This window comes from Excalfactoria chinensis, chromosome 2, assembly GCF_039878825.1.
Source record: "Excalfactoria chinensis isolate bCotChi1 chromosome 2, bCotChi1.hap2, whole genome shotgun sequence".
Taxonomy (NCBI): Eukaryota; Metazoa; Chordata; class Aves; order Galliformes; family Phasianidae; genus Excalfactoria; species Excalfactoria chinensis.
Window position 1 is genome coordinate 7,616,913 of NC_092826.1, and position 13,548 is coordinate 7,630,460.

At 36.8% G+C, this 13,548-nt stretch overlaps 1 protein-coding gene across 1 annotated transcript in view; it reads right to left on the reverse strand.

Annotated features, from left to right (window-relative positions):
• TG (thyroglobulin) overlaps window positions 1-13,548 on the reverse strand; it is a 140,587-nt gene that overhangs the window by 78,929 nt on the left and 48,110 nt on the right. Inside the window, exons 25-34 of the mRNA XM_072328656.1 lie at window positions 12,813-12,921; window positions 11,425-11,622; window positions 10,712-10,879; window positions 10,256-10,321; window positions 9,728-9,808; window positions 7,089-7,226; window positions 5,838-6,014; window positions 4,020-4,131; window positions 3,453-3,532; window positions 1,505-1,645 (exon numbers count right to left, since the gene is read on the reverse strand). Of these exons, the coding sequence (XP_072184757.1) occupies window positions 1,505-1,645; window positions 3,453-3,532; window positions 4,020-4,131; window positions 5,838-6,014; window positions 7,089-7,226; window positions 9,728-9,808; window positions 10,256-10,321; window positions 10,712-10,879; window positions 11,425-11,622; window positions 12,813-12,921 (1,270 nt within the window). The remainder of the gene's footprint in view (window positions 1-1,504; window positions 1,646-3,452; window positions 3,533-4,019; window positions 4,132-5,837; window positions 6,015-7,088; window positions 7,227-9,727; window positions 9,809-10,255; window positions 10,322-10,711; window positions 10,880-11,424; window positions 11,623-12,812; window positions 12,922-13,548) is intronic.

A 13,548-nucleotide genomic window follows, 5' to 3' on the forward strand; every position in this document is an offset into this window, starting at 1 on the left:
TTATTTCAGAGATGTCTAGTGTGAATGCATTTTACCAACACTATAAAATGCACTGCAAGGATATCTGATTTAGCTCTACACAATTTAAATGGATTGCTTTTATGTCATGGGCACTGAGAACCATGTACTGACATCATGCCTTCCCTCTCTACTCAAATATCAGTCCTTCCTACAACAGATCAAGAAATTTAAAGGTAGTAAAAAGTGCTCCTGATTCCTGTTATTTGGCTAAATTGTTTCCCTAATTCTTCCACTGTTGCCAGGCTTGCTTTTGTGGGACCTTCCTGCTTAAAGTGGGGTTCAACAAGGTTCTGTCCATGTAGAATTGTCAGCGGGTTTGAAGCTGCACTCCACAGGGGTAACTGAGAGGTAACACAAAGCTGTTTCAGTGTTGGCTGTTCATGGAAGTGTCAGCTTGTGGGGATAAGAACATAAAATCTGCTCTTTATTCAACTTCCATTCTGTAACACCATGATTACAACTACTGGAGGTCTTCAGGTTGCATGTATACACACTCACTTCTATCATAGAATCGTACACTTTTTTGTGTGCTCTCTTAACACAACTGAAATGATAGCTTTCTTATAGACAGAATGATGTTTAACAACAACTTCTCTGGATATCTTGAGGTTTTACATTAGCTTACAGTTTTGACCTTTTCTATTAGCAACTAAAACGTGTTGTTTTCATTTCCTTTGACAAAACAAATTCTTGGGTTATCAATTTTTTCCCAAGATTACTCATATTTAACCAGCATGTTTTAAGTCCTTAAACAAACAAAAAAAGCTCTTACCAGAACAGAAAAAAAATTGTCAATAAATCAAAAATGTTTGTTTTTTCATTTCTTCTTGGTTTTCAGAACCAGCAGTAATTTAGGGGGGAATTTTCTATATTTTTCTTTTCTTTTAATGATAACTTTTCAAAAAGTAATGGAGACTTTTATTTCACTATGGAAAAGAATGTGCACTTTGTCTGAAGTGAATTTTTATTTCTCTTAAGGAAATACCCAAACCTATCATAACTTCTGTTTAGCTTATTGCCTGAATAATACTATGCTACCTTGGAATTTAGTTTTGACACTTCCTTTACCAAAGCAGCCAAAAGTGAATTTTAAATTCTGTAACAAACCCAAATCTTTGAAGCCGCTCATCTACACATACTATTAAGGCAAGCAGTGAGAAAGAGAGAATGATGTCTTGACCATGTCTGTGCAGTGGAATTGAATACGTTTGGGCTCTGTCTTAGGTAACAAGTGTCACATTCATTTTATGAAATTCAATTAAGCCTCTTTAAGATATTTCTATTCTTTAAAAATTGAGATTATAATACACTTTTCCTTACTTCAGACATAACTGCCTTGTCTATTGCAATCTTTGTAAATGGACCTTCTCTCTAAAAGTTAAACCTTTTATGCATAGAAACATTCAATGATACTAAGAAGCTTATTAACAAGACTCAATGTGCAGATACCAGTCGGAAAGTACACGTGCCCTGCAACACTCACCAGGCTTCTGATACCAGCCAAATGGATGTATTCTGACTTCAATGTCTGGCAAACTACAGTTTGAAATTTGCCAAGCACTTGATTCCTCAGCACATGTCTGAATTCCTAGGCTGTTCAGAGTCAGGCACATGATTTTTCCTCCTGCCAAGGAAATACGTGGTTATAGTTATGATGGAGAAGAATTTCCTCTTCAAGATAGTATCTTAAGGAAACTGAATACATTGTGGTTCCATTGCATCTTAAAACAAATCTCACTGGATTAGTAATCAGTTGAAAGTACCTAAAAAGTGCAAAATTTTACTAATGGTGAAAATAATGATAAAATAAATTAGACTGACATCAATGTGAGGGAGGTAGACACCAAAATTATTACCCATTTAAGGTCACTAGGGGCACTTCTACTAAGCAAAAACATGGAAATTCTGTTGCAAAGTCAGGGTCTTTGAGCAAGGAGCCCTTTCAAATTAATTCAACCCTGGAAATTAAAACCCTGCATGTATATTGAAACACAGCTTCTACTTAAATCAGAATAAAAATTCTGCCTTTCAAAGAGGTAGGGTGAATACTTCAGTAGCGAATAAGTACTGTAGGATTTGAAACAGTTAAAAGTGTCATTCAAGATTTATTTTGGTTCATGTTAAAATCACTTCTGAAATTCATCTTGACTACAGTACTGCCAGTACTGGATGTCTGAAATACTATAAACAATAAATACAATTTCCTATATTTGATGCTTTAAATCCCATAATTTGTTACATTTATTTAAAGAAACTTAAATTCATATTCAATTAACACTTTGAATTTCATATAGTCTTATGGAAACATGAAACTTGTCAACTGCTTTTGGTTTCCACATTTAAATCTGAAAAATGTTGGATTAATTTTTCAGTCTGTTCTTCTCTTGACTGTGTGAAAGCTTTGCCTGCTTGGCAAAATGAAAAAAAGAAAATAAACAGAATTTTTATTATCATTTTTTTAATTGTTCTAAATTCTCCAGTGAATCATAAAGCCAGTACTTCTTAATAGCTGCAGGCAGGCAGAGCTGGTTAGCACACACTTCTGAAAACAAGGTTGGCATCTTTAGGTGCCTAAATCAAAATCTGGAATAAAACATTAAAAATGTCTTCACTGGCATTGACAAAATTGGATAGTATCCAACTTTAAATACCTATTAAAGATTTTCTTTTAAACAGAGAATTTACTTTACAGTTCCTGGAGAGAAAGAAAAGTATCTCCAGAATATCTCAGAAAATCTCAGTCAACCAAAGCTCCTAAGGACACTGTAACTCATGCCCATGAAGCTCTCTGCTGATTACATAGAGAGCACAGTATGACCATACTCATAACTGAGCCATCTCAGGTAAGTAATATACAATTGTTTGACTTTTTAAATGCTTTCAGGTCACACATACTAGCTAAAATTTTAAGTATGAGAGGGTAAGCAACTTCCATCTCTCTCCAGCTACACTTCTTTAAGTAAATGATCTAAATCTGGGAGCAGGAAAATTCAGACATACAAGAGAACAAAAAAAATCCAAGCTACCCCAGAATAACCACAGACATTGTGTTCTTAACCTGCATTTAATTTCAGAAATACCTAGGTTTCTCATTAGGCTGCCTTAGGTTTTGAAAAAGAAGACAGCCACACTGGAAGAGAGGCCAATAAATAAGAAATAGCAGTTCCCTAAATTTTTATATGCTTGAATGTCACACTGTTGGAACTGCAGCCTCTCCAGGAATCCCATTCCTAATATTTCCCTAATAATTTCTGATAAATTTAGCATGTTCATTGGGGTGAACTCTTAGAAAAGGTTATGATCACTCAAAAAGGTGTTAAAAAGAGTTAAGATCAGCAAAGGCTTTTAAGGTTGCCTTTTATAAGAAAAGAATAGTAAAGTTTGGAATATGAAGACTGAAACCATTTTTCTTTTTAATATTGAAAAAATACCTGACAGCTGGGTGACATTTATAAAGCCAAATCCTGTGCAACAGGGGTCAGCATCACACCAACGCTCACACTCAAAAAAGCTGAAAATGGAAAAACATCATTACTTTTAATATCGCTAGCTATCTGCCTCTGTCCTAGAGAAGAGAATACGGGATACTGCATAGGGGAGAGACACCAAGAACCAGTAGTGATGCCTCATGGTTCTTTCTGTTGTATATACACTTCTTCACATTTTCTATTTCCTAGGATATTTTGATATTTCAATTCTGTTTTAGGGCAGATAGCAAAGTATTCAGAAAAATATCTGCATCAATTACTGTCTTGAATTGAATTATTTTCATGTATTATTGCCAAGATATAAAATTCATAATTAGTTAGATACTTTGTTATATATATCTCAATTATGATTTTTCTTTAAACTGTATGCCATTTTTCTTTGTTAAATATTATCTCAAATAAATAATGCTGTTCTTGTATCACTTGATCCCCTTTAGCTACAGAACATGTCCTTGGTACTCAAGGCATAGTTAAAAAGTCAGTAAAAACAAAGAATCAGTCATGTCCTACCCATTTGAGACTGCTTTTCTGCTCATGTCAGTCACATTCCTCACTGAGATCCCTGTTGCTTTCCGGAATGGCACGCGTGTGTAGAAGCTCTTCACTGTACTTCTCAGAGTGACTGACACAGAAAAGGAAAGCAAAATTGAAAAAAAAAATAAATAAAATTTAAAAAAAAATCACCTTTTCTGTCTAATTTACACATATTTGTCAAGTAATAACATTGTAAGTATAAAGCTTATGCTTCTATGCCTTTGTCAATTAAAAAGCATTTTTACACTGTTAGTAGACAAGTGGTAGTTAAGTCTAAAGATAAGCAAAAATCCAACAACATTGCCAAGGAAAAACTTCTAAGGTCTTCAGGTTTTGATCTATACTGACATGACTCCACCATCTTGGTCCAAAAACAGCATAACAGTTCTATGTTTGAGGAACCCTGTGTGTACGCTCATGTAAAAACCTGTTCTGTTCTTCAGGCTTCCCAACAAGTCATGATTTAATCATTTAGTTCTAAGGATATCTATTTATTGCAGAAAAACTATAGATTCTCATGGAGTGATAACAGGCTTGTTTGTCTCACTTTCCTCATGTGAGCACTAGGAGAAAACCAAAATTCAAATGCCTCAAGCATTCAAAAGGCAGAGGTTAAAATCCTTGTCTATAACTCTAGATTGGTTTTATTTATACATACACTCAACAAGAATGCATTCATGTACTTTCTATTTTTCATTGCTTATCTATCATGGACATTTTAACAGTAGAGAATGAAATTATTGACATTCCTATGACTGTCTGAATTAATCCATATTATAAAAAAGCCTAGGATTGGTACACAGATTATTTGAACTACCCTTGGCCTCTCTGAATTGAGAACAGCTAGAGCAGAGAATGGTGGAAGTTGTGGTTAATATCTTTCCACTGGGCACTGAAGTATGGTACCTGCACTTCGACACTCTAGAACTGAATACAGCAGAAATGAAAAACCATACCAGGACAGCTCAGCCTTCCCTTAGAATCATAGCTTCACAGTATCGTTAAGGTTGGAAGAGGTCTCCAAAATCATGTAGTCCAATTATCCACCTATCGCTGACACTGCCCGCTAAACTATGTCCCTTAGTACCACATCTACATGCTTCTTGAACACCTGCAGGGACAGTGACTCGGCATCTCCCTGGGCAGCCTGTTCCAGTGCCTGACCACTCTGTTGGAGAAGAAATTTTTCCGAATATCCAACCTCAGCCTCCCCGGTGCAACCTAAGGCAATTTCCTCTAGTCCTATTCCTGTTACGAAGGAGAAGATGTTGAACCCCACCTTGCCACAACCTCCGTTCGGAGAGTTGTAGGGAGTGACAAGGTCTCCCCTGAGCCTCTTCTTCTCCAGATTGAACAATCCCAGTTCCCTCAGTTGCTCCCCATAAGACTTCACAGCTTCACTGCCCTTCTCTGAATATGCTCCAGGGCCTCAGTGCCTTTCTTGCAGAGTGAGGCCCAAAACTGAAACAGTACTTGAAGTGTGGCCTCATCAGATTTGAGTACAGGGGGACAAGGGACAACCACCTCCTTGCTCCTGCTGGCAGTACTATATCTGATACAAGCCAGGGCCTTCTTGGCTACTTGGGTACACTGCTAGGTCTTAGTCAATCACTGACTAACACCCCCAGGTCCATTTCCTCAACACAGTCTTCCCTCGTATCATCATATCCCAGTACTCATTCATACATTTAGGCTGTCTATCTCAGAGTCAAGATGTTAAATTTAAATTATTTTGGCTTGAATTGCCAATTCAATAATAATGTATGCATTACAAATTCAAGGTCCATAACTTACCTATTTTACGGTGCAGTGCCTGTGGCTGCCAGGGTAGCACGGTGTGACAGCTTTCCAGTATTTGTTCAATGTTACCATCACAAATCTGTGCCTCTGGATACAGGGTACACACAAAGTACGTGTCTGAGGTATTTCGGAGATCTGCCATTTGACAAAACTCATCTTCCTGTACACAACCTAGGAGGCAAAGCCACTACAAGTTAGCCACACTAGGGTTTCTTCCCCTGTCTTCCAAGGACTCACTTAATGGTATCAATCAGCAAGCAAATAAAAAAGAGAATTTCAGTATTATTCTATTACAGTGCAAGTTTAATAGGGACAGACTCTGTTTCTAGTTACACTGAAAAGCAGGTTTACTTGGACAGCACAGGAAAGGAGCTACACCACAGCTGTTCGGATGGATAAGTTCTCCAAATGTGACAAGCACAAACCCAGGTTATTTGCGTCACAAACACTGTGACTTGAAAATATCTGCTTTTCACTTTGCTTAAGTTTGACACACAAAACTTGCAACCAAAAAAACTGTCACTTAACCACCTCTTATAATAAATAATGGACAAGGAACTTAAGTATTTTCTATAATATTTTAGGAAGCTTTTGCAATCAGTTTCTGAATTATTATTATAGAACACAAAAATGGACATAACTTTTCTAGAATTAACCACTCAACTCATTGGCTTGCAGAAATTTGTTCTGAATTTTGTTCCAGAGTAATAAATCACTTTCAGAAAAAACAGAGTAGTCAAATCTTATGTAAGTCTAATTAGTAATTACAGCGGCAATGACTTCTCTGAAGACAAATGTCAATGCTTAAACATGCATATCTCCAAGGACTTTTTGCAGTAATGTTTATGCACTGTATGTATAATGCTCTCACTTCAGTATCCTGGTAGTTAGAGCTAGAGATTCTTCTCAGTTCATCATATCCAAAATATGCTTTACTCTTGAAATTCCTTATTATACCTTCTCACTTTACCACTGTAGGCAGTAAATACAAGCTATCCTTGTAGCCCTAACTGTACCCATAATAGTGATACTCTGCTTATGAATGATGGGTATCCTTTCTGTCACAGTAGACAAAGTTCATAAGGAAGAAATAGATGTCCTCTCTCATTGGCAAATTCAGCGTAGCTGAATTCCATGAAAATTTTGCCCTGAAAAATCTCGAAGTCCAGCATTTCTGCAGAAAGATTTCAGTTAATTTGTCTCTCCTTACTATCTTACAGAATAACTGTCCATGAGATATCTTACGTGTGAGACACCAAAGCATGGCTTCTTCCACTGAGTACGCCTGCCTGAAGACCCAGTACTGCTGGTAAGGGATAGAGGAATTTGGGTCGCTTCGCATCTGGCTGTCATCCATTAAGTAGAAAAGATCCTTTGTGGAATCTAAGATTCAAATGAACAAACAAACAGCTCAAGCCCACAAGAATAACTTAATTAGGTTCTGGAATAAATTAATTTCATTTAGGTAGTGCTGATAGTATTGCCTCCTATTTCTTTTTTCTTTCTTTCTTTTTTTTTTTTTTTTTTTTTTCATAGAAACTACAACAGATATTAGAAGAATATCAGAATTTGATAGAACAAATTCTCAGCTACAAAATACTACTTTTCAATATAGTCGCCATCATTAGCTGTGCATTTTCAACAGCAGTGAACAAGAGCCAGCATGCCATGCTCATTAAAATCTGCATCAGTAGGGGTGATTGCCAGTGATGAAATCATGATCCAGCACCTCACTGTGCGTAGACTGTTTGGTCTATGTAAATGTTCAACAAGTATCAACAAATGTCAGTGGTGGGTGCCATTTTTTTTTCCACATGGAGAAATTCAGTGACACTTCTTTGCTTCATATCCACTTCATACCAGATGTCAGTCTGTCAGACTGCCCCTCTGCTGCCATCTATCACACAGAAACAAAATGTAATGGAATATTGGTGGGAAAGTTCAACATCTACTGCCATACCACCAACATCCACCTCTGACATCATGGACTGACATAATAAAATAGGAGGCATTCCTTTCAGAGAAGCTCTCAAATTTACATGTAAAATTCTTCTTTTCACATCAAACAGCTGCAACCACGTTGTAAAGTTAGCATTGCCAAATGTTGCTTTCAGTAACTCAACAATTCGACTAGTTAGTGATGTTTGTGTAGGCAATGCCTCCTTGCTGATCTGTACTGCGAGAGTATTTACACCACCAAGACCAAACAACCAAGTATATAAACAACAACAAACAAAAAACAGAAGAAAGAGTCACAGCTCCTAAAAATAAGATGTCTCTACTCTGTCATGCAAAACATCAGTTTAACAGCAAATAATGCTGCTCTAGGGGATACCTTGACCAATCTAGTTTTATTGATCCAAAATATAGCTGTTTCCTTATATTCACTTGGGAAGCATCTACACCTATTTGTTAAATGTTTTCTTATCATGATTAATATCTCTCTTAGTTATTTAATGTATTTCTTTTATTTTAGGCTCCCACCAAACTATTTAAATAATTCCATCTGTCTTCTGTCTGTGATACTTAGACATGCATAGAATCATAGAATCATTAATGTTGGAAAAGATCTCTAAGATCATCCAAGTCCAACTACTGATCCATAATCTTCACTCCCTCTAAATCCACAATCACAAGTGCTCACAAGCATTTTCTATCATCAGATTTCCATCAGAAAATAGAAAAGATATGCTAAAACGTGCTCTGAACATGATCAAATAGTAAAAACTCTGTGAGCACTTTCCCTAACTTACCCATAACGTTTCTGAGAAGTCTCATTACCTCTCAACACATAGTTTCAACCACTGCTTCTCTTGAAACCGCTTTTGTCATAGCTAAGATTAAAGCATGAAAAAAGCTGCATTCTTTGCATAACTACAGGTTTTAATGACATTATTGGCCACAGCAAGTAAGAAGGAGTGCCCTGAGGGCTGCTCCCATGCCCTGGCAGGCAAATGCAATAGAATTTCACCCACCATATTAAGTGCAACTCTTCCTTATTTTGAAATCTAGACTTTAAAATACCACTAATTGTATAAAAGTGCCACTATGTAAACAGACATTTTTGTTCATCTTCCATTCAAATTGCAGAAAGAAAATCAGCAATATACTTTGTAGTTAAGATTCTGTATGCAATGAAACACATGCTCAGACATCCAGTAAGGTTATTCAGAAAAGATTTAAGCTCATCAGAGAGGTAGCAAAGTGCTCTTGTCAGGCTTCACTCTCTCCTATTTTTAGAATGCATAGAATCATAGAATGATGGAATGGCGTAGGTTGGAAAGGAAATTAAAGATCCTCAGGTTCCAAGCCCTGTGCTGTGGGCAAGGTTGCGAACCACTAGATCAGGTTGCTCAGGGCAATTGGGATGCTTGAAGGCCTGAAGGAACATATAATACAAATGATTTTGAATATACAAATTACTTAGTATAACTTAGCAGACAATAATAAAAGAGAACTACAAAGTTCTCTTAACTTGGATGAAACACTTGTGTTTGCTGTTTCATCCTTACTCCATGTTGTCAGTAGCAGTAAACATGCCCATGTACCACACTAAGAATTTGACTGGATTTATATCATATGTTTTCTCAGCTGAATGATATTTCCTGAGTCTTTACAGTTCAGTAAGTACAAAAGAACAAGCTTTCTCAGAAGTTTTCTACATTTTCTCACGTAAAAAACTGTAAAGACAGTGGTGCCTTCCAGGAGGACTACATTTTGAACATCTTTCTCTAAATCTGCTTCATACTTCCTACTTCAGAGAAACCTTTTGTACTTGAGAATACCCACATCATCACAGTACATATATGAAAATATGTGCTACAATAATGGTTAAATTCTGCACCTCCCTCTGCTGTATCCTCTGTCTGCCCTTACTGTGATACCTGATAACATGATATTGTCCTTTGTCTTCAAAGCAGTAGAATCGCACTCAGAGGTTTCAGGTCGGGTGACCATATCAGAGCCTAGAATGCAAGAGGAATTAAAGAACACAATAATTCATTCTATCAGTTTATCTTTCTTCCACAGTGTAAGTTCATCCTTGGTTCCCTAACTTAAGCAAATGTTTTGGAGTAATCTGTACCAGTTAGGAAAACTCCTTATGTAGTTTCTTCAGCAGGTGAATCAAAAATGAGTCATGGAAAAACTGAACCCAAAATTCAGAAACTCATCTACTTACTTACAGCTACTTACAAATGTCCAAATTATTTGTGGTACCTTGAACACTGATAGGTCAAAGACAAGTGTTTCCACTGTATAATTTTTCACAGGTATATGTCTCATGTTGGACATTACCAAATAAAGTGAGAAAGATGCTTCCATTTTAAACAAGTGGTACTCATATAACACACAGCTGCCACTGCCTGTAGTTCACCATAATATTTTATAACAGGTTATGTGAGATAACTCACCTTTCCACAGAAACACTTGCTGAAAAGTGGTAAAATTTCTTTCTGCCTCCTCTGACAGCTTAGACACTTATAAAGAAGAAAATGTGTGTTAGAACAACTGTTAAAATTAAGCAAATAGATAGCACTGAAATGTATGGAAATTAAATTAAAAACACAGTTTACATTTCTTTAAGATAACTGACTTGATTCTGCCTAAATTAAATGCTAGAAGTATTGAACGATAACCTATTAGAATAAACATATTCTTGACTTTCCCCAGTGTTCCCAAAGAAAAGTAAGTCCATCTAACAATACATCTGCTTTGGAAGGTTTAATTCTCTTACACTTGTACAGGTATGGATTTACTTGAGAGAAAAAATAAAATTCAACACTGAAGGTACAAGAGCAGGATGGAAGAAAAGGCAGACTCTGTAGACAAATAAAAGTAATGTAAATTAAGTTAATTCACTGACATACTTCCACTGAACACTTGTCCTCCCAGGGTGAAGGAGAAGATCTTCCCCTCTTCATCGTAGCTAAGACCTCTGCATATGTCATTTATGACTGATGTTTGTGTTGGACTCCAACTATTTGTATTGCAGATCAGCACATCTGGGGATGTCATCAAGCTACACAAGATGGTACCTAGGTTCACAAGAAGTGAGAATTGTATCACTGCCATAATGCCATTCATGTACATAGAGATTTACATCCCAGCATCTTAAGACTTTTTCTAAATGCCAATTGAACTCGTGTCAGTGAGATAGCTACTCATTTGTATCACCACCTAAAAACATGAAAGTCAGAACATGCTTTCAATTTGTAGTATTCATGTTAGACATTCACACCTAAACCAAACATCTGTAGCCTCAGTTTGAGCTCATAATTTAATCACCTAATAAAATATTACTATCATCTGATAATATCCAACAGTGTTCTCTGCAAAATGTCCATTTCCCTACAGGAAAAACTTTCTATTTCAGGTCCTTACTGCTTCAGGTCAAATCTCAGTCCTTAATCAAAATCTGTGTATGCCAGAAAATGTCAGTGGTGCAGAGATAAGCGTAGAGTATCCAAAAAATGAGCTGTAATGAGTGCTGGTTTGTTGGGTTTTTTGTGTGTTTTTTTTTCTTTTTGTTTTTTTCTTCTTTTACTGAAGAATTTTTAATTTCGGAGTGTTTAGACAGTACCTCCATCAAGTGCAGTCTGGCTCACGATGAAGCCATCACAGCAAGAGTCCCTGCTGCAAGTCTGCCTGCAGAAGAGCTGAGCATCCGTCAGAGATGTGCCAGTGGCTGAGAGAGCCATGGAGTGATACACACCAGAAAGCACATTCTGAAAACTGGTCCTTTCAAAGGTCTTGAGTCCAGATGAGTTAAATTCTTGTGCTGGGCAGACAGAACAGAAAAGAAATGTTCAAAAGAGCTCAGGTGGAGAAGTGATGATTTCAGGATGCCTGCAGGCTAGAGTTGGTTGAAAGTTTTATGGTAAAGCTAAAATTTAAAAACTATTTCCTGGACTCTGAGTTTCAAAAGCAAGATAAGATCACAAAATGGTTTGGTTCAATTAGAGATGAGTAGAAAGGCCAAATATATTGCCATTTAGGAATCGTACTAGAAAAGTACGGATGCATAAAAGAAGACTGGTCAAATTCTATTTTCAAGCACTATATGAATAAATCCCAGATATAAATGAAACAACTTTATCTGGCTAAAAACCAGGAAATTGTTATTTCACTAGTAATGCTGCATCTGCAATTAGGACTTCTGCTGAAAAGTCCCATATGTAAGAGGACACAATTCCTCTTACCTTGGATCTAACTATGAGTATTAATAGAAATGCAGAATAAATCTGATATCAAGATATAATGTTTATCACAACAAACTTGTATTTTTTTTCAGGTGAGACAGCTCTTTCCCTGTCTTATTATTAATAAATGATGTCTCAGATTTTTGGATAGAAGAGGAAAACACTGAGCTTTGATTTCAACCCTACAGGATTCTGCATTTGGATTTGTTTCATGTTTGTCTTAAGGTTCAAAGTTGAACACAAATGAGATGGGTAACTCAAAGGTAGAAACTGTGTAAGGTTACAGATGTGAAAAAATATACGCTGTCTCTTTTGTTAATTCAGGTAAATCAATTTTATATTTATTGGAAAGCAGGGTGTTCTTGGCTGGTGGAGGCAATTTACAACTGAAATGAATGTGAACTGTTAAGTGATGTACAAGCTTGTCAGTAGTAGCATCTTATGCAGTCAAATAACAAAATATTTTAGAGCTAAATAACAGTTCAACAATATATAAAAGTATTACACTTTGGATATTCAGTTTTTTTTAATATTAACTGATGGAAAAAGTCATCAAAGCAAACATCAACAGCCATATTTCTTATCTGTGGGGAACAGGCTGTGAAAGGAAGATTTACGGAAGTTTTTGGGATACCATTCTGTATTAAGCTCTGAATAGAATTATGTCTTTTTGAATAAATATGTTCCCCCACACCATCCAGATCCTATTCAGAAGTATTCACAATTTCAGGCACAGCAGTCTAACAGATCTCTGAGTTGCATCTGGTACCTTTCTTCAAATAGACCATCACAGCATCTCCCTCTGGATTCCTGATATAAAGCAAGCAGCTGAGACGACCAATGCTAGTGGCAGCAGGATTCCCCAGAGCACCTTGCACCTGAGACAGAAAATAGGCATGCAATAAATGCAACCTAACCAACTTCCTCTGTAAAAGCATCTCTTTCTTAGCCATAAACAGGGAAGAATTATCACACTCAGTTTATAACTACCCACTGCATATGCTTTTTATCTTGTCCAACAGAAATCTTAGCTGATCTTTAGTGCCACTGTGCTATGTTTAGAAAGCTGTGAGTAGGAAACACAGAATCATAGAATAGTCTGGGTTGAAAAGGACCACAATGACCACATAGTTCCAACTCCCCTGTTATATGCAGGGTCGCCAGAGCCACATCCAGCCTGGCCTTGAATGCCTCCAGGGATGAGGCATCCACAATCTCCTTGGGCAACCTGTTCCAGGGTCTCACCACCCTCTAAAAGCCTTTGAATCAAAGCTTGGACAAGAGGAAGGGACTGAGAAATGATGACCATTCAGGTGCTGTGTTTACTGATCCAGACGCTTCTAGTTCTGACTATTCAGATGAAAGCACTTTTAAGTTAACCTGATATCCAGACTGTGGGAGTTCATTATGTATTAAGAAGAGAAGTGCTATGTGGTCTTTCATGGAAACACTGAGTCATTCAGTGCCACTTTTGGGAATGACTGGGTATAGTTTCTCTGCCAGTT